This window comes from Tenrec ecaudatus, chromosome 12, assembly GCF_050624435.1.
Source record: "Tenrec ecaudatus isolate mTenEca1 chromosome 12, mTenEca1.hap1, whole genome shotgun sequence".
In the NCBI taxonomy this organism is placed as follows: domain Eukaryota; kingdom Metazoa; phylum Chordata; class Mammalia; order Afrosoricida; family Tenrecidae; genus Tenrec; species Tenrec ecaudatus.
This window is the reverse complement of record NC_134541.1, coordinates 59483365-59508672: the sequence shown is the minus strand read 5'-3', so window position 1 is coordinate 59508672 and position 25308 is coordinate 59483365. Positions and strand designations below refer to the sequence as shown.

Here is a 25308-nt window from a genome sequence, read left to right as displayed (position 1 = left end):
ACTGCACTACTAAAGAAGTGCACATGTGATTATTAGAAAACCTTTTTCCAACACCGGAGTTTACTCTAAATGCGAATGGAACCTACCTAGTCCTTACAAATTGCTCGCTGCAGGGGTCCGTGCTCCTGGCTAAAGAGTTCGTGGCCATAATGATAATGTCTTGGATCTGTGTTAGGAATGTGGGGTAACTATGTGTTCCATTAGGAGTGGCAGCTCTGGCGGAGAGGGAACTGGTTAAGGGCTGGCTGGGCGCCGGCGCGGTGGGGGTTAAGTGGGAGCGGGGTGCGCGGCTCTCACTCGTGCAGGTTCCGGTGCTGTGTCTGCACCGGGCGCGCGCGCTCTGGGGTCCGCGGCGGCACCGAGTGGTGGTCAGTGATGGAGCTGCTGCCATGACAACCCTGGCAGTCGGTGCCAGTGCGAGGCGGGGACGCTCTTGGGAGGAAGGCGGCGCCGAGCCCGGGGGCCGCCGCTGAGCTGGGCGTCCCCGGTGCGGCCGCCGGTCGCTGCTGCGTCTCCGCCGCGCAGCCGAGGAGGAGGAGGAACGCGGGGCCTCGCGCGCAGGTCGCTGTCGCCGCGGTCCCCGCTCACCGGAGTCGAATGCGCCCCGGTGTCCGGGAAGTGGCCGAGGCGGCGGCGGCCGGATCGGAGGCCAAATTGCGGGCAGCCTCTGCTTGGCGTCGCCCCCTCTTCGGCGCGCTCCCCCGCGGTGCCTGCGCCGGGGACTTTGGTGGCAACCGCGAACCGTCTGCTCCTGGCGGCGAGGCTGCCTCCGAAACTTACAAAGAAAGTGTTGCTTTTTCGCCCTCCTTGGAACTGAGGAATCCCAGACCACCGCTGGGCAGCTGGCAGAAGTCAGCCCGCCCCTCCCCTCGGTACCAAAGTGCTTACTACTCTCCAAAGTGCCATGGCTCAACTCGTAATGGGAAGAACCGGCTCCTAAAACGTGCCCACACCTTTGCACCTGCCGTCCGCTCCCGGTGATCGGCGCCTTCCCGGCCGGACCGATGTCCTCCACGGAAACTCGCTCGCCACGGCTGGGGAGCTGAGGCTGGGTTTGGGGGAGGAAAACTCGACTCGGAGGCGTGCGCTCTTCCTCTCTCCAGCTCCTCGTGGTCTCCAGCCGCTCTCCGCTCAGCCCCCTCTCCTCCCCACCCCACCCCACCCCACTTCCTGTGCTCGCTGGGGAGTGTGCAGTGCTGCAGCCGAGTTCTGGGAAGTTGTGTCTGTCGAGGATGGGGGTCTGTGGGTACCTGTTCCTGCCCTGGAAGTGCCTCGTGGTCGTGTCTCTCAGGCTGCTGTTCCTTGTACCCACAGGAGTGCCCGTGCGCAGCGGCGATGCCACCTTCCCCAAAGCCATGGACAACGTGACGGTCCGGCAAGGGGAGAGCGCCACCCTCAGGTAGGGAACTGCCACTGGTCTGTAAATTGGTGGTTTGTGTGGGGGCGAGGGGTGGTGAGGGGCAAGGGTACAGGCCCTTGAACTAGAGCTTCCTATGTTGGAGGAGGGAACGCTAGTTCCTAAGGTTTCAAGGCTCCTTCCTGTGTGAGCTGATGCTTTGCCCAGAGGATGTGACTGTCACAGGGGAGCCACTCATCCCCTAACAGACTCCGGGAACTTGTTAAGAGCAAGGGACTGAACGGGCAGAGTCCCTCTGAGTGAAGAAGCGCCCTGACCTGCCTGCTGTACCAGCAAGCCTGATGGCTTGGGGAGCTGGGTGTCTGCCTGGGCTTCACCTGCAAAGTGGTCTCAAAAGTGAATGAGCACCACAGGGCAGGTCCGGCTTGGTCCAGGTGCCCCGAATCAGCCCACGCCAGGGTGCATTGCCAATCTGGGCCTCTGTAGGCCTGGCACAGCTATTGATTTGTCCTGAGCTTGGCTTGCCTGGGCTCTCCTGAGGGGCTTTGATGCCATGGGCTGGTGGGCAGAGATGGTACTTCCTTCTGTCTGAAAGTGGGTTTCTGATGCTGAAGGTATGGAGATGCGAATGCCTGGCTGGTGGGAAATAGCATTTACTCTGGTTGCCTGTGCTTGATTGTTGTTATCCACTAAAGCAGTAGTGCAAAGCTCATCAATTGAACAGAAACGAAGAGTTCAGTGCTTCGTTGGGTCCAGACTGGCTTTTGGGTTTGTGGCTTACCGGAATTGGGGAGGAGGTGGAATTGGGGTGACCGTGTCTGTGTAAAGTAGGACGATACCACCTCCCTGATGACCCAGCTTTCAGAAAAGCGAACTCAAGTTCCGGTGTCTACACATGGTACCACTCACGCAAAGACAACGCAGAATTGGTGATGGCTCTGCATGAGAAATGTCTTTCTTAGGATTTTGAGAGCGGAAGCATGAGGAAGAAGTTAAGTACAAACAGATTCACAGTTTCCCCCGTGGGCCTGACCCCCTGCCTCTCTTTGATCGAGTACTCCCTCTGAAATGAAATTGTCCACACTGGAAAGTTGAACTAACTTCCGGGCCACATGTCTGTCCTGTTGCTGTTGTTCTCAGACCACATTGCTTGAGAATGGTGTTTTATGGCAATACCCACAGAAAGGAAAGGGTTGAGGTGAAGGATACAGTTGAATTGTCAAGAAATCGCCAAGGAAGAGTGTGATTTAAAGGAGCCCTGCCAACCACAATCGGGAGTTAACCTTCAAGGCCCCAGAGAATTCCTGGGTACCTACTGGTGCACAAATCCCTGCCTTCCACTGAGCCCTTTGGAAACTATTGTAAATGCGGGTTAAACGTACTATGACTATGTATTGATCCTATCTGACTTACAAAGAGATTTCCGGGGAGTTCCCAATACTCAGTTATGTCTGACTACTTAAGAACAAAAGCACAGATGACCTGCTAAAGAAAGCCAGGCAGTTCCTGACAGTCAGTGGCTCTCTGGCTCTTCCTTTGTCTCTATCCCTTGGCAGGGAGGAGCACGCAAGGTGTAAAATGGAACCATCCTCTCGTGATGGAGACTGGAAAGAATCAAATGGGATTACGTTTTCAAGGAGGAGGTAAAAGTTAGCCAGCGCCCTGGAGATTTAGAGGAAGAGTAACGGTGCCTGACTGGCAGTCTCTTCCACATTATAGGGGAGGGGAGGGGGAGAAGCACAGGGTTGGAGAGGACAGCATTTGGTTTCCAGAAGTCAGCCCCCAAGAGCACATAGTAATTATCACTCCCTAGACTCTAGAATTCTTTCTGCTGAAAGAATTCAGCAACCCCTACAGACCTGGCTTTGAGCAGCTTCCCCTTAAAATACTCTATCATGTCCTGGCCGGCCTCTGCCTTCTTTGTCTTCCTTCCCGTGGCTCCAATTGTCTTCCTGTGTGGGTCCCACTCCTGGTTTCTCACCGGCATTCATACTGACACGCGCTTTCCCATGTGTTCTAGCCACAGGAGAGTTGTCTGGGTGTGGATGAAGGGGAAAGGGTGTGTGGTGGGCAGGGGACAGGGGTTCCCCTGGAGACTCTGGAATCGTCCCCAGCCCATCTCAGGTATAAGATGACTCTTTGGATGGCCAGTTCCAGGGCTGAATGTCTTTCTGCTCACAGGAGAACTCTCGTAATGGATGGGGGCCACACGGGGCAGTGGTCCTTTAGGCTAGGGCATGGCCCTGAGCTTGGTTTGGGAGGCGAATGAATATCAGACCCATTGCAACACTCTAGAAGCTTATGGTTCTAGGTCATTTCATTGTTTCCCCAGTTGATTGACAGGAGAGAGATGATGTCTCTTATTCATCTATCTGTCCATCTTGTTGTTTTTCTAACCACAACGGTGGTCACCCTGATGGGAGGCCCACCCTGTCCACATGCTGTGATGGTGGAGACGCTTGCAGTTTTCTTTGTGTCCAGCAGAGGCCTTTTTGCTCCGATTTCTTTTTTATTCTGCTTTGTTCTGACCAGTTTTGTTTTCTGAGACTATTTTACTAGTTCCCAAAGATTAAATGTTTCAGCAGCAGCAGATTCAAATGTGAGGAACCCCATTAAGAGGATTTACTTCACCCAGTTAGTTCTAATGATCCTTGTGACAAGATTAGAAACCTTTTCCCTAACAGGACGCTGACAAACTAGAGACACCTGTAAATAATTTGAAATCTCCCAGGTTCCTTGGTCTCCTGCTGATAATCTATACTCTACAGGGATATTTTCCAAGAGTGAAGTCAAAAAACAGAATATGCTGGAAGAATATTAACCAAGGTATATATTTGTGATCATGGTATGTTTGAAAGTATCTAAATAGGTACTGTTTACAAATAAAACATTTTGAATAGCTTCAAAAGTTCAGGGGGAAATTCCATTATATTTTAATTCCATTTTTTTCTCCATGAATTTTTAACACCCCCCCCACCCCCGCTCCCTCTTATAATAGCTAACCTTTACTCAACCACATAATATTAACATTTAAGCCTGAGTTAATCCAAACAATAGCCCTCTGGTGTAGGGTCTGTGATTATTGCATCTCCCAGCTGGGACACCGCAGTATGGTAAACATCCCTCATCTGACCATGAATGTATAGGGTGGAAAGTTTGCAGCCAAGGTCTCAAGTAGTCGTAAAACCTAATAGCGACAGCCTGAAGAGTACTGTCTGGTCAATCATTGTATTAAATATGCTATATACGTAGTATTGGAGCCTCACAACACCCGACAATAGGGTCAGTTGTGCACATTTCAGATGGGGAAGCACAGGCCCAGAGGTGTAAGTAGCCTGAGAATCTACACACAGGAAGAAGCAGCTGTAGGATCCGGACTCAGGACTTCATCCCTTGACTCTATTGGCATTCCATGCCTTTCCAATAGAACCACTCCCTGCGCCCTTGCTTGTTAATCATAGTTACAGCCTACAACAAAATGATAGATAACAGATGATAGGAGATAGAGTGATACTGTTTTATTTTCATCTATTCAGGACCGGTTGCACACTACGCTCCAGGCTTTGCATGATGAGAGTGTTGGGTGCCCCATGGGACAGTGGGTAGCAGGCTGGACTCCTGACTACAAGGCCAGGCATTCTAACCCACCACCCACTCCTCAGGATAAAGATGAGCTTTTCAGTGCCCGGATAAATTTGCAGCCTCACAAACCCACAGGGCCAGTTCTACCCTGTCTTAAGGAGTTGCTAGGAGTCAGGATTGAATCGGTGGCAGGAAGCTTGGTTTGCAGTTGGGTGTTGGGTGTGGAAAGACAGGAGGGGTAGATTTGCTCCCAAAGGACTTGACTAAGAAGGTCAGTCTTGTGAGTGTGAGATAACAAATACTATAAAGGGTAGTGTGCCCATTAGCAAATGGGTGACAGTGGGTTTCCTGGTGCCTAGAGGAGGGTGCTTTCTGTTGGAGCTGCGATTTTTGCAGGGTTGAACTGCGCTGGCCGCAGGAGCAGGCTGTGGGAGGGGAGGTGGGGTGGGGGAGGATATATGAAACAAGATTTTTCTCTCTTTGAAAGACTGATGAATGTACTTCATGCTTTCATGGATTCTCCACATAAGCTGCCTACTAGGGAAGTGAATGATTTCTTTGGAATTATCTGGTAAGTGAATGTCAGAGGTTTCATCTGTCTTTCAGTCCTGTGTCCAGACTGTACGTTTTGTGATAGAATGTTGCCATTTTTTCTAGGATGAATAAGCATAAAGGGTCAGAGGGGTGTGCAAATGTTGAGGTCTGTTTTCATATGATATTTCTATGGAACAGCACAAAGTAGGTGTTTTTGATATTTGGACGGACCTAGGAGGCCATCAAGATTTAGGATGAAGTGCTTCACTCATCTCATCTAAAGCATTGAGGACTTAGCTGCCCATGCTGCTAGGACCTCTACTGGTCAGTGCAAGAGAGCGGTGCCTAAAAGAAGAGCAACACCTGACGCCAGGCTGCCCTACAAGGCCTGACACGTGCTAGCAACGTTTGAATTACTGTTCTCCAAATCGCTTCATCCACCTTCACCCCCCATGTCACAGGCACCCTGACCATGACTGCTGGGCCAACATGCAGCATTCATTTCTCAATAGGACCTGGGTTCCCATGCTCCTCCCTGCCAGGAATCTCCCATCCCAGATCTTCCCAGGATGCCTGCTGCTTTTCATTTCAGCCTCAGTTCAGCTGGGGCTCACGGAAGGCTTTCTGGACACACCATTCAAAATGATCCCTCCGCCACCATCTCTAGATAAACCGTGGCCTATGATCCTCGCCTTCTCCCACTTCCAGGCAGTTTTCACTGTCTGAAAGGTGCATTTGTCAACGTTAGTCAGCCTGCCTTTCTCGGCTAGATTACCTTCTTTGAGATGAAGCCCTTCCCTGTCTTACTCCACACTCTGTCCCAGTGACTGGCATCGGGGAAGCACTCAGGAAATAACTGTTGTATCAATGAACTAATGACTGACATTGTCTTCAGCCTCTCCTTACTATTGGTCATCCATTCCCTGGGTTGTCTTGTGTTGTCCTGGATCTAGATCTGTTGCTGGTTCACAGTTATTTCTGTGTGGGTCACTCAGTGGCGTGAAGCTGCTCTGGGGGATGTGCTGGTGGGAGATGACAGATGTACACAAGTGATTGAACTAGTGTGTCTCTGTTCAGTACACCATGGGAGGGGTCAGGTTAGGGTTTCATAGGTGCACCCTGGACACATGCCTTTCCCACCACATAACTTCCCTTTGCAGCATTTCAGCTCGAGAAAGCATGCTGCTTTGCACTGAGGTACTTACTCAGGGCCATGAGTACCTCCAGGGGACAACTAGTGCCAAAGTAGGACAAATACAGAAGAGCGCCCTCTGCCATCCTGGTTTCTCTGTTTGGAGTCTATAGCTATGTCTTACAGCATAGCTATTGATCCATTACTTAGCAGTTAACTTGTTCAGACTAGCAAGTCTTCTTAGGAAGAAAATGCCTCCCAGAAAGCCTGTGCCGTTTTACATGCTCTGATTTCTCCATGCTCACCGGCCACCAGGCGCTCCCCTGGGAATGGCCAAGCGTCTGCCCAGTGCACTGTGGTTCCAGAGAACAGGAACGCATGGGACAGTGGTGGCAGGCTCTTGTACATACACTTTGAGGGTGGAGGAGCCAAAAACTGAAATGGGAAAAGTAAAAATCCCACCAACCATGGAGCAGTGGAGGTGTACACCAGGGTCCCCGAGACAGGATGAAAGGTGAGTCCTGCGTGTCACTCTGCCTCCCCTGAAATCACGGGGGTTTGCAGAACAAGTGCTTCCTTCCTTTCTTCTTCCTTTAAAAGCAAAGCTTTCCTTCTCTTGCTCTCTTGCCTTTCTTTCTCTTTTTTCTTTTAAAAGAGTCTAACCAGCTTGTTTCATGGACCATAAAGATAATTATAACCGGTCCTGCACAAGGACCCCATGCAGAAGGGGTGGGGGTGGGTGAAATCCAATCCACAGTCCCCTCCCAAGCTGTGAACCATAGTCTGAGACCACTCATGACCAAAGGAGGGGGCGTCATGTGCTCTTAATGCAAAAGTATCACATGGACTTTGACCGACGCTGATGTAACCAGGTGCCATTTAGGAGAGCCAGCCATGTTCTCTCGTAGCTGCTGGTTCTTCAGTTTCATGCTCATGAGCTTATTCATTTTGGAATAACCATGCTTACCACGTACTTAGACCATGTACCCTGAGCTCTGCTCCTTACCAGCAAAGTCTTAATCTTCCTAACTGCTGCCGGAGGTGGAGACAATTGTGATCCACATTGTACATATCAGGTCACCGAAGCCCCACGAGGTAAAGCAATGCCCCGCCACCCTGACCGAGGTCTCTTCTGGTTTGCATCGTAGTACTTTTCTCATAGTGAGCTTTATCCCATATCTTCTTAGTTCCAATTTCCCCTCGTCCAGGAAACTTGGGGAATTAGGTGGTTCCTCCTCTTCCTGCTTCACGGTAATTTCTTTTTCGGAAGTGTCAGAAATGACGTCTGGGTGTGTTTAATATCTAACATGAATTACAGCCTAGCAAGCTCCATGTGGCAGTTCTTCTCTGTCACATGGGATTCATATGACTCAAAATCAACTGATTGGCACCCCGACAAAAGCAGCACGGTCGGCAGAAAGGAAGGCAGACAGTGACCCTGCTGGCCCCTCACCAGAGGATCACACCCCCCCTTGTCTATTCAGAAAGGAGACATTTTCCCCAGGTTTCATTGTCACCCTTTTCCTCCACATGTTATTCCCTTTGGGTGCTGGCACCAAATAACAATCCCACAAACATTTTCATATTCTTCTGTGGAATGAGACTGAACAAATCTAGGTTGAACCACAATCCTGTATGAATTTGCGAGCCAGTGAATTGAGGAGAAAGACAGGTGGGAAAATAGAACAAAGACATATTTATGATTTGACCTAAAAGCTTCCTTCTTGTGTCTACTAGAAATAGCACCATTGGCATCTTTCCTGGGGACACTTTTAAAAAATTCATAATTAATATTAATAGCATATTTGTTCTCTTAGGTTGAAAGTCACAACTGATGGAGAGGTTATCGCATTATCCTTACATTATTTGAGGTCACTTTGCTCTCGCAGGAGCAGGCTGATGGGTTTCATTCTGGGTAATAGATTGCTGATAATAAATAAGTAATACCATCAATACCATTTAGATGCTATAATCATACTAATTTTAGAAAACCAAGAATTGATTAGGTATGGATGCAATTTCAAATGAAGATGAGCACGGAGTGCCTAGTGGTTCAGTGCCTGTAGGCTATGTTAAGAGGGTGGAACACTCGGGATATTTAAGGCAAGCGTTAGAGACAGAGATCTCTGAGAAATAAGACATTGTTCACTCATTTTTTTGCCGAAGTGAGGTGCTACAAACTACATCATCTGTGAGGCAGAAGTCTGATAATCCTTGTCCAGGCATGTTTTCTGTGCCAGGTCTTCAGCAATATTTTTAATCTCACAGGTTGTTTTGGTCTAAAAAAGATAGTACACATAATGATTAATGCATAATTTCAACTCATTCTGTCCACACTTACATACACAGGTACACACAGGCATGTATCAATTATGTATATGTATGCATATATCTAATACACATATAGAAGTTTTCACTGCAAAGTTATTGTAGCTTAAGTACCCATGTGGCTACAATTTAGTAAAATATGGTTTCTGATGAATTCATAAATAAGAAATCCAGGTCCAATTGTACTTTTTTTTTGCATGTTTCCCCTACACATCTTTTTAAAAGTCAGAATTTCTCAAGGTGTTTGCTTTCTGAGCAGGGATAAGAAGAACGGGTTTTTGTTCTTGTTTATTTTTTTCCATTTCATAGACTGTGGTTTCATAGCAAGTTCATAGTTTCAAGATGAATTTACTATTATAAAAAGGCATAGAGAGGATTTTGTGGAACTAGCTTACCTGGAAAAATAGGGGGGTTAGGAGTTAAGAAACATTTAGGATAAGTAGGTCTCTTTAGGATAATAGGCCTCTTTAGCTTAGAGACCTGATTTTTCCCATAGTTCTTTCCACAAGGAGTTGCCTGTCAAAATAGCAGTTCGAATAACATCTCTTGGGGCTTTAAGGGATTCCTTGAGCTTACTATTTCTTCCTACTCTTGCTTTTCATTTCCACCTGAACATTGGAAAGCAGGCTCCAGTTTGCATGGCAAAAATAAAAATGGAAGCCTCTGGCACTTGGTCATTGCTCTTCTTGGACAAGTCTGGGGCCAGGCAAGAATACGGGCCGTGTCATGGGCCGCAATGGTCGGGGAGCTGGAAATGTCGTGGGCTGTGTGGGAACTGCAGCTGCACAAGACTCATTTGCTCTTCTGGGGCATGCATGTTTCAGGGTGTGATCTGACACTTCTGAAGCACTTGCTTTAGTGGAAAACTTTGCATTCTTCTTCTCTGACAGGTTTCTGCTTTACCCGGGGTTCTGGGATACACAGGTCTGACTGTATTATCGATAGTAGTCTCGGTCTTTCACTGATCTGCCCACTGATCTGAAACGTATTTATTCATGTCATTGATTTATTTGTGTTTATTTGGGATTATTTAGCTAACTCGCTGTCTTATCCCTATTCAAAGTCTGGGCTTATGAAGATTTCAGCAGGTTAGATTTGTCATCAGAAATGAACATATGAATTAATCTTACATTCATGCTGATCGATTTGTAAATATAATAGAATTTTTAATGAAAACAGCATCCACCAGCAGATTGATTGAAAATTAAAAAACTGACATCAACCTTCAGACAAAGCTTTGCTGGCCCCATGGAGGCATAGGAAGATGTGTTTGTGTGAAAATACTTTCTTGATCTTCTCAGGCGTTCAAATGATGTCACAGAGAGGGGAAAAATGTGCTTGTAGTACAATAATCGTCTCTGGATAATTTTACTCATCAGGGAAGCTCGCTGTAAAACACGCCTAACCCTTCAGAACCTATGAGTAAGAGAGAATGAAATTTATTTTAAATGTAATGCAGCTTGCATTCGATGAAAATTAGAAGGAGCAACACCTTAAAAATTATCAAGACAGAGTATTTGTAAATGCTATATATATATAACCATTGAAAGGCCTGGCATCAAGGCCACCACATCACTTTCCTTGACCCTGGCCACTGTACTCTAAGAGGAGGCTTCCGCTAGGACTACATTTCTCCACCAACCTCACCATTACAAAGGCTCTGAGACCTATCCGGAGTAGACATTTCTGATTAAAACTGACTCCTCTCTTTCTCCCAAGAGAGTGTAAGGACAAAGAAACCCCATTTTACCTAATGTCTCAGTTCATCTCAACCACTATGGAAATCAAAGATCCCAGGCTACTCACAGACCATCATTTAGGATCTTATCATTACGTGGGATTGTGAATTCCCTAATCTAACCCAGTCTCCATCTGCTCTCTGATGCCCCAAACCTTTCTACTTTCTGAACTGACTTCATGATTAGTCACAAACAAAACCCATATGCATTGTAGTCTTTGCACAGTCTCATCCCACCCCCACCCCCACTTTTAAGCAAAAACCTGACTGCCCAGGCTTATTAGTACTCTTAGAGCCACTTCCACTGGTGGCTGACCCAGTTCTCATTTGCCAGGAGTCTCAGAATTGGGATTGTGGAGTTTAGACATTTCCTTTTCCATGTTCTCAACATTGACAGCTCGTTGGAATGGTGAACCCTTATGGCCTTCACCCGCCAGGACCTATCCAGAACAGCCGCCCGCTTTGTTGCATAAGCCCCCCAACCAAACCACTGACATGGAGTTGATTTCCATGGATGCCAACCTTACAAACAGCCGACAAGGCTGTAGACCCTGACACAAGCAGACAGGCTCATCTCTCTTCCATGGAGCAGCTGGTGGATTTGAACACCCAACCTTACAGTCAGCATGGCAATGCTATCTGATGGAACCTGCTGTTAATCTATGAGGATGCTTTTAAAACCAGTTTTTTTGGCACTTCATTGACATAATCAAACAATTCTATAGGGGCAGCTCTATCAAGAAGAGCTGTTAAATCACCACCACCCTCCATTTTAGAACATTTCTTACCACCCGTACTTGTCTAATTTTGGCAAAAATAGACATGCCAAAAAATTCTAGATATACTTTTTATAGAGTACAAATTTTAAGTTAAACACTTCAGCTTCATCCTGACCACCTAATTCTAGCCCAAACCAATGAGTTCTATTTCTGGTCTTCCTGATTTTAGGAGCAAGCACCACCCAGTTACTCCAGCCCCCAATTCTAATAGGTCCATCTTTTTGTCTTCTCTCGCTCAGCATCTAATCCACCAGTATGCCTTATCTGCCTTTACCTTTAAGGCATAGTCGGAATCAGATCATCTTTCCCTACTTCAAATATTACTTCCCTAGGTTATGTGTTGGTCTTCTATCTGCAAGTCCAAATTTCAAACCCGCCTATGGCTCCTGGGGGTAAGATGGGGCTTTCTATCCCCATGGACACTCAGTTGCAGAAACTCACAAGGACAGGTCCACCCTGTTCTCTTGGGTTGCTATGAACCAACATCAACTCAATGTCAGTGAGTGAGTGAGTGAGTGAGTGAGTGAGTGAATAAGCCAAAGGAGCCCTGGTAATGTGGTGCGTTACAGTTTGGGCTGCTAACCACAAGGTCAGCAGTTTGAACCCACCAGCCCCTCTAAAAGGGAAGAGAGAGGCTGTCCATTCCTGTGAAGATTTATAATCTTCAAAGCTCTAGGGAGTAGCCCCACTCTGTGTAATTGTTTTTAGGCAAAACAAACAAAACCCAAACAAAAAGTGAGTTCCTGGGTGGTGCCAGTAGTTACAATACTCAATGGCTAATTGTAGTTCAAATCCATCTGAGGTGCTTGGAAGTAAGGCTTGTCAATTCCTGTGCAACATTTTACAGCGGCTTGCAGTTATGCCCCCAAACAAATAAACAAGCCTACTGCCATTGAATCAATTCCAACACATACGGAAACTTTATAGGGATCACTGGGACTATGGAGAAGATCCCATATAAATCTCCATAGGAATAAATAGCCCCTATTTCTCCTGCAGAATGGCTCCTGGGATTCAACCACTGACCAAATTTCTGGCTGATTTTAACCCTTGCCTGACAGCGCCATGAGTGCTGACCACAGTACAAGCTGTTTGGTGGCATACAAAGCCTTTTGTGACCTGGTTTTTCCTACCTCTCAGACATTTCTCTCATCACCATGCCGCGCTCACATGGGGCGGCACACAGACTTCTTGGCTGTTCATGAAGTGGCCAGTTCCATTCTTAACTTAAGAAATACACTGCCTCCAGCCAGAGCCCAGTGCCACCTTCTGTGGCCAACTCCAGCATGACATGCATGGGTCTGCTCAAGTATCCCACCACTCCCACAGAAGGCCCCTGTACCGTGCGATTTCAAGTAGCTGTACACCACCCCCACCTCATTTAACCCCCCCCCCCCACTTTGCTTTCATTCTCTGCATGGAACTCAACACATAAAAATCATATTATCTTTATCTGGTACATATTTATTGCCTCTTCCATGGAATGGAAGGGCCACAAGGCCACTGACTTTATTGCTCATTTATAGTGGCTAAATGACTGCCTGCAACATGGGCTCTACATAGTAAGGAAAATTTGTGAATGAATGAAAAGTTTATGAGTTGCAAGCTATTTTTAGGGAAATGTATTTTCCCCATATCAGAAAAAGGGAACACAGATGTATCTCTGTATTGATACAGGTTTTCATGCTTTTAAACGCAATTTAAATTGGATTTGTATGATAGAGAGTTGGTTTTCTCTGCTAGGACAATGGGTGGAAATGGACATTGAGAAGGTAATAGTCTGGGGCAGTGTGAGCCACTAAATAAATCCCCAATGTGAAGAATTTAAGGAGCTTTTAAATAGCAACTTTCACAGGGGTTGTATAAAAAAAATCTAATAAGCACTTGAAAATAAGGATTTGTTTCTAGCTAAAGGCTAAAAACACATAGGAATGGGGTGAGAGAAATGGCAATTAGATAAAAATCAGGCTGAAATTTAACGTAGTATTAAAGATATATCACTTTGTCTTAGACTTTATCTCTGGATCTGGTATCAAGGTGATTTTATCTTAAAGCTTTAAAGCAGCATGGGATCTTGAGCCCGGCTCCTCACTGTGTTAAGTCCTAGCCTTTAAATACCCTCAGATGGGAGCTTCAGCCACCGCATTGGCTAATCTCTCTCGGCTTCAGTGTTCTGTAAGAATACAATTAAATAGGGATACTGAGCCACTGGTGAAATGCTGCTGTTGTTGGGTACCGTTCAGCTGTTCTGACTCTCAGGGACCCGAAGTACAACAGACTGAAGCACGGCTGGGTCCTGCACCGTCTTCACAGTGTGGCTATGTTTGAGCCCGTTGCTGCAGCCACTGTGTTAATCCATTTCACAGAGTGTCTTTCCTCTTTTTCGCTGACCACTTTCCCAAGCATGCTGTTGTCCTTCAGGGGCTCCTGAGAACATGCCCAAAGGGCGTGAGAAAGTCTTGCTATCCTTGCTTTTAAGGAGCAGTCTCGCTGTATATTTTTCAAGACATGTATGTTCATTCTTTTGGAAGTTCATAATATATTTAAACTTACTGGACGGTACCATTATTCCTGATCATCACCTTTCTTTTCTTCAGTGTTCCAGATTTCGCATGCATAGGAGGTGATTAGAATGCCTGGCTTTAGACCAGGCATGACTTACTCTGCAAAGTGACCACCTATGCATTTAAACAGTCAGAGCGCTCATTTGCAGCAGGCTTGGTCATTGCAAGGGATCTCCTGATTTCCTCACCGCTGCTTTCGTGGGCACTGATTTCGGATCCAAGGAAACGGAACTCTTCCCTGACTTCTATCTTTTCTTCATTTATTGTATTGCTGATTATTCGTCCAGCTTAAAGGATTTTAGTTTTCTTTACCTTGAAGTGTATGTAGTACGTGTGGAAAGTCCTGAAAGTTCTAATCCTTCCCGCTCATTCGGGTCAACTCGACGTTGAGGAGGCAACTCTTTCCCATTTGTTTCCAGCGGCTTCTAACTTGAGGGGCTCATTGCTAGCGCTCTGTTGGACACTGTTGTGTTATTCATAAGGTGTTCACGGACTGTTTTTCACAAATAGACTACCAGTTCCTTCTTCCTAGTTTGTCTTAGTCTGAAATCTCGGCTGAGACCTCTGCACCATGGGTGCCCCGGTTGGTAGTACAAATCCTGGTGGCCTCACTTATAGAAGTGGTACTGATACACAAGCTACAGTAGTAGCACAAACTGACAGCACAGGGCAGTACCAAAGACCAAGCCAAGTGAACTGCCACTGAGCCAACTCCAGCTCATTGCTACCATAAAGGACAGAGTAGAACTGCCCTTTCGGATTTCAGAGGCTATAAATCTTTACAGGAACAGAAAGCCTCATATTGCTCCTGCTCAGTGGCTCCTGGCTTTGAACTGCCGATTCTGTGGTTAAGAGTCAGCCCACCAGGGTGGTTGTTAGATAAAACTGTTAGGTAAAACTGAGTCTGTTCTGCCTTATAGCCATGCTGTGTCCAGCAGTCGAGCCCTATCGGTGCACTGGTTCGCAAACTTGGGAAACCACCAGCCGTGTCCGAGGAGAAGGAGGAGACTTTCTATTCCCATAGGAATTACAGTCTGAGGAACTCACAGGGGCAGTCTTCCTCTTCCCTACAAGGTCTCTGAGTTGGAATGGACTCAGTGGCATTGACTTTGTGTATTGTGTGTATGTGTGTGTGTGTGTGTGTGTGCACGCACACACACTCACACACACACTGCTCAGTCCGGCACCATCTTCACCGTTGTTCCTATACTTGAGCCCACCCTGTCGATTCATCTTTTCAAGGGACTTCCTGTCTTATGTTTGTCCCTCTACCGAGCACGAGTCCTCTCCAGGTCTCTCATGACAGCATGGCTAAAATATGCGAGATGAAGTCTTGCCATCCTTGCTTCTGAAGAGCATTCTGGCTATATAAGGAGTAGGCACCCCCCCAAAAAAAACCCCAAAACAAAAAGAAGCTCCCATGGGCGGAGCTCTTCGTAGTATGCATTTTACCTGCGCCTCGCTCATTTAGTGCACCAGCGGCGTTGCCTGGGAAGGTTCTCTCTGGTCACAGGGATGTGTTCCTAAAGGCAGTTTCACTGGAACCTCGCTTTTTTGTGACAGCTGATTTAAGAGAACAGCATGCGGCTGTGAAATTTTGTTTCCTGCTCAGGAACAAAGCCACAGAAACTGTTGTAATGTTGAACACAGCCTACAAGGACGGTGCTGTGGGAAAAACTCAAGGGTAAGTGGTTGTCTCGTTTCCACAAAGGATTGATGACCAAGCTTGTTCTGGACAGCCGTCGGCTTCCTGACTGAACAAGAATGTTGACTGGGAGTACATTTGGAGTTCTTTCTACTAGGTCAGAGTGTTAATTAAGCTTTCTATTTAGAGGTTCTGAAAAGATAGCTTAACAGTATGCGACCAGAAAAGGTCTGATTTGTGGCAGATGGGGCACTGGTTTTGCCACCATGACAACGCACCAGTGTTTGGCAAAAAACAGCATGGCTCTCTGGCCCCACACACCTGACTCACCTGACGTCACTCCATGTGATTTCTTTTTGTTTCTGCAAATGAAGAGAAATATGAAAGGGCAGTGCTTGACTAGGTAGGAGAGTGAAGGAAAAAATGAGGAAGGTGGCTGTCAGCCATCCAAACAGAAGAGTGAAATGTTTCCAAGAATGGAATAGCAGATTTTGCAAATTGATTAAGTGCAATGGAGAGTACTTTGAAGGTGATAAGGTTGTTTTGTAAAATAAATAAATAGCTTTGAAAAAAATCTGTTTTTCAGGAAGTATCCCCTTGCATTTCTTCCCAAGCAGATTGGTTTGTTCTTTTGGCAGCCCGTGGTACTTTCAATGTTCTGTGTGAACATCGTAGTTCAAATGCATCGATTCTTCTTCTGTTATCCTTATTCCATGTCCATCTTTAACATGTACAGCAGGTGGTTAGAAATACAATAGCTTAGGTCAGGCATATCTTAGTCCATCTTAAAGAGGTCTTGTGCAGCAAATATCCCGCATGCAAAACTTTGTCTGATATCTTGATTGCAGCTCTTAGAAGCATTGATTGTGGATCCAAGCAAGACAATCTCCTTGACAACTTCAGTCTTTTATCCATGCATCATGCTATGACTTATCCATCCAGTTGTGAGGATTTTGGTCTTCTCTACAATGAGTGATCTATGCTGAAGGCTGCAGTCCTTGATCTTCATCAGCAAGTGCTTCAAGTCCTCCTCACTCTCAGCAAGCAAGACTGGGTCATCAGTATATCTCACGTTGTTAATAATCCTTCATCTGATTTTGATGCTGTATTCTTCTTCATATAATCCAGTTTATCTGATTTATTTTTGCTCAGCATACAGATTAAAGTATCGTGAGATGATACAACTCTGATGTACTTAAAAAAATGTAACCCATACAGTATTCTATTGTTCTGTTCACACAACTGCCTCTTGATCCGTGTTCTAGTTCTGCATGAGCACAAGGAAATATTCTGCAATTCCCATTTTTCATAACTATCCACAGTTATGACCCATACTGTCAAATGCCTTTGAATTGTCCATAAAACACAATCAAACATTGTTCTGGTATTTTCTGCTTTCATCCAAGATCCATCTAATGCCAGCAATGATATCCTTTGTTGCGCATCCTCTTCTGAATCTTCTGTGTCCCCCTGGCAGCCCCCTGTCGATGTACTGCTGCAACCATTGTTGGATTATCGTCCTCAGAATGTTACTTTCATATATTATTAGTGATATGATTCTATAATTTGAGGTATTCCAATGCACCACCCTTGTTTAGAATGAGTTCAAATGCAGACCCCTTCCAGTCAGTGTCTCCAAATGCCCTGGCACCAATGAGTGCGTGCTTCCAGGTCTTCAGCAGCTGGTTGGAATGTTTTAATTCATCTTCCATCAATACCTAGAACCTTGTTTTGGGTTAACGCTTTTACTGCAGCTTGAACAACTTCATATGGTACCACTGTCCTTTGCCCTCCGCTACTTCCTGTAATGGTGGAATACAGACAAGTTTTTTTTAGTACAATAACTATGTGTATTCTTTCCATTGTCTCTTGATGCTTGCTGCATCGTTCCACATTTCGTCCACAGAAGCTTTCACTACTGCAACGCAAGGCTGGGATTCTCCATTGTTCTCTCACTGTCAGATATGCTGAGTAGTTTCTTCAATTTTTGGTTTTGAATTTCTATGCCTTTGCACAGTTCTTTATATTGTTCTTTGTCTTCCTTAAACTGCTCTTTGAAATTTTCTGATGAGCTCTTTGACTTCATACTTTCTTCCATTTGTGTTAGTGACTCTACAATTAAGAGCAAGTTTCAGAGTGTCTTCTTACATCCACTTTGCCCACCTCTTTATTTCCTGTCTTTGTGATGACCATTTGCATTCTTCATGAATGATATTTTGGATGTATTTTAACAGCTCATCAGGTCTTTAGTTATCCGTGTTCAGTACAGCAATGCTGTTCTTGAGATGTTCTCAAAGCTCAGGGGAGATAAACTGAAGGTCACCCTTTGGACTTGGTTTACTTTTATTCATTTTCGAACTGAACTTACACGTGCACAATTGGTGGTCTGTTCCACCGTCATCCCTGGCCTCTCTTTAGCTGCTGATATTGAGCGTTTCCCCGGTCTCTTCCCATAGCTGTCCTCAATTTGATTTCTTTGGGTTCCAACCTGAGATGTCGATCTGTATAGCCACCATTGGTTGTGAAAAAAGGTATTTTCTCTGAAGAAGTAGTTGATCTTTCAAAATTCAGTCGTGCGTTATCCATCTCCAGTTTAGTTTTTTTTAAATCACCAAGAATATATTTTCCAATTACTTTTACTTCCTGTTTGCTTCCAACTTTGGGATTCCAATTGCCAATAATTATCAGTGCAGCCTGATTCATGTTTGATCAAATTCAGACCAAAGACATTGATAGAATAGATAAAATCCTATCACAGACATAATACTTTAAGGTAGCTCTGTTTTGATGACGAATACTCTTGATTGTGTCATTTTCATTATAGTAAACCGTATGTGTTTCTGATTCAGATTTCCCAAGACAAATGCATTGGGTTCACTGACATCTAGGATATTAGTCTTTATGGATTCATTTGATTTTCCATGACTTCTAATTTTCCTAGGTTAACACTCTATACTCCACGTTCTACATTATTAATAGATTGTTGCCACTATTTCTTCTCATTTTAAGTCGTGCCCCATCAGCAGATAAATGTCACACGGGTTTTCCTCCATCCCCGTCATGATGGTGGACTTTACTCTGAGAGGGCCGCTCTTCCTCAGTCACACTGTGAGTCCCTTCTGCTCTGCGGGGCTCGTATTTGGCACTGTCTCTACAATGTTCTGCTTCTTAGGACTTTGGCATCTGACAATGTTTTGATGCTATGCATGAGCGGCTGATTCCTATTCTTCTTCACAGTTTGTTCTTAGTCTGAAAGCTCAGCTGAAATGTGTGCATTTGGCCCTGCTGGTGTTTGAAATACCAGTGACATAGCTTCCAGCCTCACAGCAACACACAAGCCACTACAACACCATCAACTGACCAAGAAGTGGTGGCACCCGGGAAGAGGAAACACTTACTCAGTGTTTAGTGAGGGCTAGCCTCACCTTGTCTGGGCACAATAGAACATGAGATGTATTTGCTGTGGACACGGGGTTTTGCACCTCATGACTCTGGCCTTGGGAGGGAAGTAGAGAAGTATGGGAGTAACTGGTCCCAGTACACATGTTGCACTTCAATGACATCTTTCAGTATGCTGAATTTTGAAAAATCTTGACACGTTCATTGTTTGTGGAGTGTCAGTAGTGGAATAGGATGAAGTTGACCCTGGTTTTAGTCCTGGCTCTGTCTAGGCAGCAAACTGATGAGAAAAGTGTGTTGTTTGGGAAATTAGTGTGAACTCCCTACCTCCACCTCCACCCTCTGTGTCCTACATTGGAAGGGAGACGTGGGGCATGACCCCTCTTGCCCTCCTTATTTCTGTACGTTTGCAGAAGAGATAGACTGTCATTTGTGTAGTCTTCTTCTTGGCACAATGCTCAGCCAGCTTTCCAGGATTCTCTTGACTCTAAAATTGGAATATAATGGGATTTTCTTGACAGGCATGTGACGGAAGATTGTGTGTAGATTGGCCCCTAAAAACCTTCAATGTGAAAACATTCATGATATTTTTCCTTTCACCATTTGGATGTTAAAATGACCTTGATGCTAAAATTGATGTTAAAGTTGACCTTGGAAGCCCATGACCTATTGCCCTGTTGGGGACTTCCATTAGCCAGGTCTCCCTCTGAGTGACTTCAGGGATCAGAGCTCCTGCCCATTGATCTGAAGCTTTATACTACATAAAGGGAAAACAAATATTATGATAAACCTCTGTAATTTTGAAGTTTATTGGTTATGGTAGATAGCTACCCAAGTCAACTAATATAATTAATATTTCTGACTGTAACTGAATAGAATGTACAGCTATGTTTGTTATCCTAACAAGGAGTTATTAAAAATTCTTGGCCAGCCTTTTTGTGCATTTGCTGTGCCTACATATGAAAGCCACAACCTTAGTCAAACTGAGACCTCAAGCACTTGTTTTCCGTTGTGTAGATTCTTTACATCCCTGCACTGACTTAATTAGTCTGCTTTACCATGCGAACATGTGAAAGCCAGTGATGAAGGAAAGCTCTGCCTTGAAGTAAATTAGCACATGTCCATAATATCCATTATAACTTTAATCAGTGAAAATACTCTTACAAGGCAAATTACTCATTAATGGCTCAAGGTGTCTTATTCAGGTCACCTTTTGTGCTTGTGGTAGTCTAACATTCCGTATTTTAATTGGCCCACAGCTGTGAGACGATTAGTTGATATCTAGGCTTGGTCTCAACACTGTCTCTGACAAAGGAGAGAAAACCACTGTCAGAGGTCAGGTGTCTGAAGGGCAGCCCGTGAACTGTAGTTAAGTAGAAAAGAAGGTGTGCAGGATGAGGGAGAGATTTGGGGACAACATGGATAGGGGAGTTACAGGGATTGGAGGCAATGCAAAGAGATCGCAGGGTGACCCAATTCCAAGATTGTGTATTTACTAGCTTAGAGAGTTTGTCTCCTTTTCATTGTCTTTTTCAGTATGCTCAAAAGTGCCTTATGCATTATGTTGGCTTAGAGATTAAATGGATGGCCCTTCATATGTGGCCTTAGCAAGGCTCATGTTCCATATTCTATATACCAGCTATTGTTCTAGACACTCAGTTCCTCTTTCCCAGAGCTATTTGTGTGTGTGTGTGTGTGTGTGTGTGTGTGTGTGTGTGTGAAGATAAAGACCGCAGTCCGTATGGGTCTGAAGAAAGACACCCATTCTTAGTGTATAGATGCACCCATGTGAGAGGTATTGGTTCCTCTTCTTCCAGACTGACGAAGTCATCTTTCATTAGGAACTGATTTAATAACCAGAAGACCGACCGCATATCACTCACTTTAAAAACAAACCAAATCCTTTATGAACTTTAAAAAATTTTAAATTGTGTTGACAGAGCAGATCATCCATTTGAAATTCAACAGTGTACACAGTTTGTGTCTAGTCATCATTGCAATTCCTTCCATGGGTCGTCAGTCCACTTTCTCCCCGTCACTGTTGCCTCTACTCTCCCGCATTCCTAATCCTCTGAACCCTGTTCTTGGGTAATCACTGACCTTTTGATTTTATATGGTTGATTGTTCCAGGAATTAGTTCAGTTCTAAAGCAGAAGAGTGACTAAGGGATATAGTCTTGGGGTTTCCATCAATCCCTTTTCTGACTAATAAGAATGGTATCTTTTATGACTTTTGAGTTTTGTTCTACATTTTTCTCCCAGCCTAGCCAAGATCTTCTAATGTGATCCTTTTCCAAGCAGATATTAGTGGTAGAATCTAGTTCTTCTTGTCTCTGGGTTGTGGGGATGTTCACATGGACCATTAAACAAATTGTTTCCATTTGCCTTTGAATTTTCATCAAACGTCTTTGCTGCAAACTGGTACAGACCAATTTATATGGCTAATCCTGAGGTCTGAAGATCCTAGTCACTACTCAACAAAATAAGTTGTAAACATTGTCTTTGTTAAGTATGTTGTATTATGGAAGAAGTACATCCACCTGTGTGATCACAAGGTGTCAACAGAATCAGGTATCGGGCATCAGAAGATCCAAAACAAACAAACAATCATATTGATGAGAATGAGGGGTCCGGAGTGGAGACCAAAGCCCATCTGTAGACAATTGGACATACCCTCACAGAAGGGTCACAAAGAAGGAATGAGTCATCCAGGGTGCAGTGTAGCACCAACAAAACACACAACATTCCTTTAGTTCTTTAATGCTCTCTTTCCCCCCACTCGCTGCACGATCATGACCCCAATTCTACCTTACAAATCTGGCTAGACCAGAGATGTACCCTGGTACAGATAAGAGCTCTCGGCACTTGGATTCCAGGACAGATAGACCCCTCAGGAACAGTAATAGGAATAGCCATACCATGAAGGCAAGTGGAAGGTTGGGGGAGAAAGGGGTTAGCAACCAACAGTTCACAATGATTGACATATAACTCCCTCCACCGCCCGAGGGTGACGAACAACACAAGTGTGAGTGGGTGAAGGGAGGCAGCAACGGTGTAAGATATGAAAAGAATGATTTAGAACTTACCGAGGGTGCATGAAGGAGGGAGGGTGAGGGAAGAAGGGGAAAAAAGAACGAATACCAAGGGCTCAAGTAGAAAGCAAATGTTTTGAAAATGGTGATGGCAGCATATGTCCATGTGCATGCTACTATGGATGCATGGATTGTTATAAGAGCTGTAAGAGCCCCCAATAGAGTGATTTATTAAAATAAAAAAATTAAAAAGCAGTGTGTTGTGTCCATTGACCTTGATATCTTCCCAAGGGAGCCACTTCTTCAACCTTCCTGAGACTAGCCTTGGAGGACATGACCTGCACAATGATACTTGGGAGAAGCCCGCTGTTGGTCAATAAACAGGTTCAGCAACAAAAACCAGTGTCATGCAGTGGGATGCATGATGGGTGATTTGGGTGAGGAAGCAGGATCACGGGGGACGCAGGCAGAGTAGATGTATGGCTTAGGTACAATCAGGAAGAGTCATGGGAAGTAGGAGAGAGACCTATGGGAAGAAGCAAGAAAAATCCTTTCAGGGACCAGCGCATCGAGTGACCTTGTCGAAAAAGAGCGGGACTTGGAGAAGCATCAAAAATGAATGGGCAAGACGTGAGAAAGCAAAAACGAGCTTAGGGCTTTGTTTCAGTTTCTCTGAGAACAATTATAACACCCAAATTTGGGAGCGACTGGTGATGTTTTTATTGTGAGTTGCCTGTGAGTCAGTGCCCCACTCACGGTGACCCATGAACAATGGATGTCTGGTCCTGCCCATCCCCACGGTCCGAGTGCCTTCATCAGTTGGCTTTATGAAGGCCATTTCCAGTCCTGTTCCCACTGTTCATACTAGTCTACAATTTCTGCTGAAAAGTACTCAAGATGATAGCAGTGGGTCGGTCTCCACTACAACAGGGGTGTCTGTGCCAGAGGGGCCTCGAGTGGGATCAAACCTGGCTCTCCCATGTGGAAGACAAGGGGCAGAGATGTTAGGAGATAAGAATTACATAAAGTTAATGGATAAACAGTTCCAAAACCTTCATCAATTTAATCTACTCTCTATATGGAAGCCAGATTGCTGTGGTTTCCATAGTGGATGAGATTGGACCATTATAGCCTTGTGGATATATGTTACATTAACCCAACCTCTCACATAAAGAGCTGAGGGTCTATGGTTTCTAATTGAAATGTCCTCATTTCCTGGGTCCACTTATCTGTCATTTGCATTTATCATCTCTGAAAATTATAGACATTTAAAATCTGCATAATATCTAATTTTGATGTCCTTTTGGCCTCTATGAGTATATTACATTGTGAATTTAAACCAGTGCTTTATGACTTTATGTGTAGATGTGTGCGGCCACATAAGCAGACACATATTTGGAATTAATGGACTCATCGAAATCAGAGATTGATTAGGCCTAATGAGCTGTTCAGAAAACATTATTTCATGTATATTTCACGTGTCCCTTCTTAATCAAGCCGATACACTCGCCATGCTCTGAGGCCGAGAATTTGCCATTGTGTTTTCACATCTTTGATTATCCACAGCGAGCTCTCCGAATTTCACACTGCCGCCTAGAGATGTTTCTCCAACTCTATTAAACATAGAGCTTGACATTGTCCTACCTCTAGGTTTACCTTTAGTATTGAACACACAGTTGCTTTACTAGTGACCCTTTCTGTGAGGATCCGATTAGTACTTGTTGCAGGTGTCCGTAGTTCTCATGATCATTTCGGAATGTGTGCTGCAGGTTCACGAGAGACGAAAGCTCCGGATTCTTCGCAATCTCTGCAAGATACAAGCCTGGTGTTCAGTGTGTATGGTTGGGAAACTTGACAAGTCTCTCTCTCTATATATGTCTCTCTATATATGCATGGATATATCTAGACTGATAGATAATAGATAGATAGATAGATAGATAGATAGATAGATAGATAGATAGATAGATAGATAGATAGATAGACAGATAGGTAGATAGATAGTTAGATAGATGAACGTACATGCACAAAGATGCAAACAGAGACCTCTCATGTACTGTCATCGAATTGACTCAGGCTCCTCGTGACCATGCAGGCCAGAGTAGAACTGCCTCTCTGGGTTTCTGAGCCTGGATCCGAAGGCCTCATTGTTCTTCCCCAGCATGGACAGTAGGTTTGAACTGATGTACGTTGTAGTTAGCTGCCTTATTCACAGCCCACTGTGCCATCAGCTTCTTGCAGAGATCCTAGCTTAGTGCCCATCTAAAAGCCCCTAGGGGCAGTCCAAGCACACCCAGGGGTGACTTGGAAGAGAGGCCTGGTGATCTGCTTCTGACAAGACACAACATTGAAAACCATGTGAAGCAGTTCTGCTCCATGCACAGGGGCTCAGAATGCATTCAATGGCAAACACATGCACATATAAATATATCATTTGTTTTGCTGAACTTTTATCTAAAGCAGATTATTTCTGTGTCATCCTCTCTGCTCACCCGAGATAACGTCCTTTTGGAGGTGGTTAGCTTTCGATTGGAAAATCAGAAAAACTTGGCAGTTATTCTGGAAGTTCATACTATTCTTTAAAGAATAAATTTTCAACAGGCTGAACCTCATCATCTGTCCTTGGTTTTCCTCATGAACGAAAGGGAAGGTGGCAGTGAAAGTTGGACTACCTAGTCACACAGGTGTTGGCCATTCTTTTTGTTGTCTGGAGGCACCATGGTCATTCTGACTCCCAGGGAAGCAAGGCACAGCAGAGCACAATGCTGCCCAGCCCTGCTTCAGCCTCACGATCATTGGTCGGCGTCAGCCCCTTGTTGCAGCCACTCTGCCGATCCATGCTGCAGGGTCTTTCTCTGTGTCTCTGACCTTCTCCTTTCCAAGCGTGGTGTCCCTTCCCATGGAGGAATAGCATGGCCAAACTCCATGACATGACATCTCCTCTTCCTCACTTTGAAGGGACATTCTGGCTATTCTTCTTCCAAGAGCATATTGAACATTATTCTGGAAGCCCATAGGACAGGCAGTATTCTTCATCAATTACTTCACTTCTTTGGTCCTCCCTATTCATTACTCAGCTTTTGCAGATGAGGCTACTAAAAATACCATGGCACCTGAATCCTCAACGTGGCATCTTTGCTTTATAAAACGCCAGATCTTTTGCCATAGATTTGTTCAAGGCAATACATTGATGTCTTGCTTGTGCTGCTATGCCATTGGTTG

At 45.1% G+C, this 25308-nt stretch overlaps 1 protein-coding gene across 2 annotated transcripts in view; it reads left to right on the top strand.

The window, feature by feature from the left end:
* The first annotated feature begins 1232 nt into the window (after positions 1 to 1232).
* The window catches only part of NTM (neurotrimin), a 577270-nt gene continuing 553194 nt past the window's right edge, over positions 1233 to 25308 (top strand). For both annotated transcript variants that reach the window (XM_075527880.1, XM_075527879.1), the window contains exon 1: positions 1233 to 1399. In XM_075527880.1, the coding sequence (XP_075383995.1) occupies positions 1233 to 1399 (167 nt within the window). The remainder of the gene's footprint in view (positions 1400 to 25308) is intronic.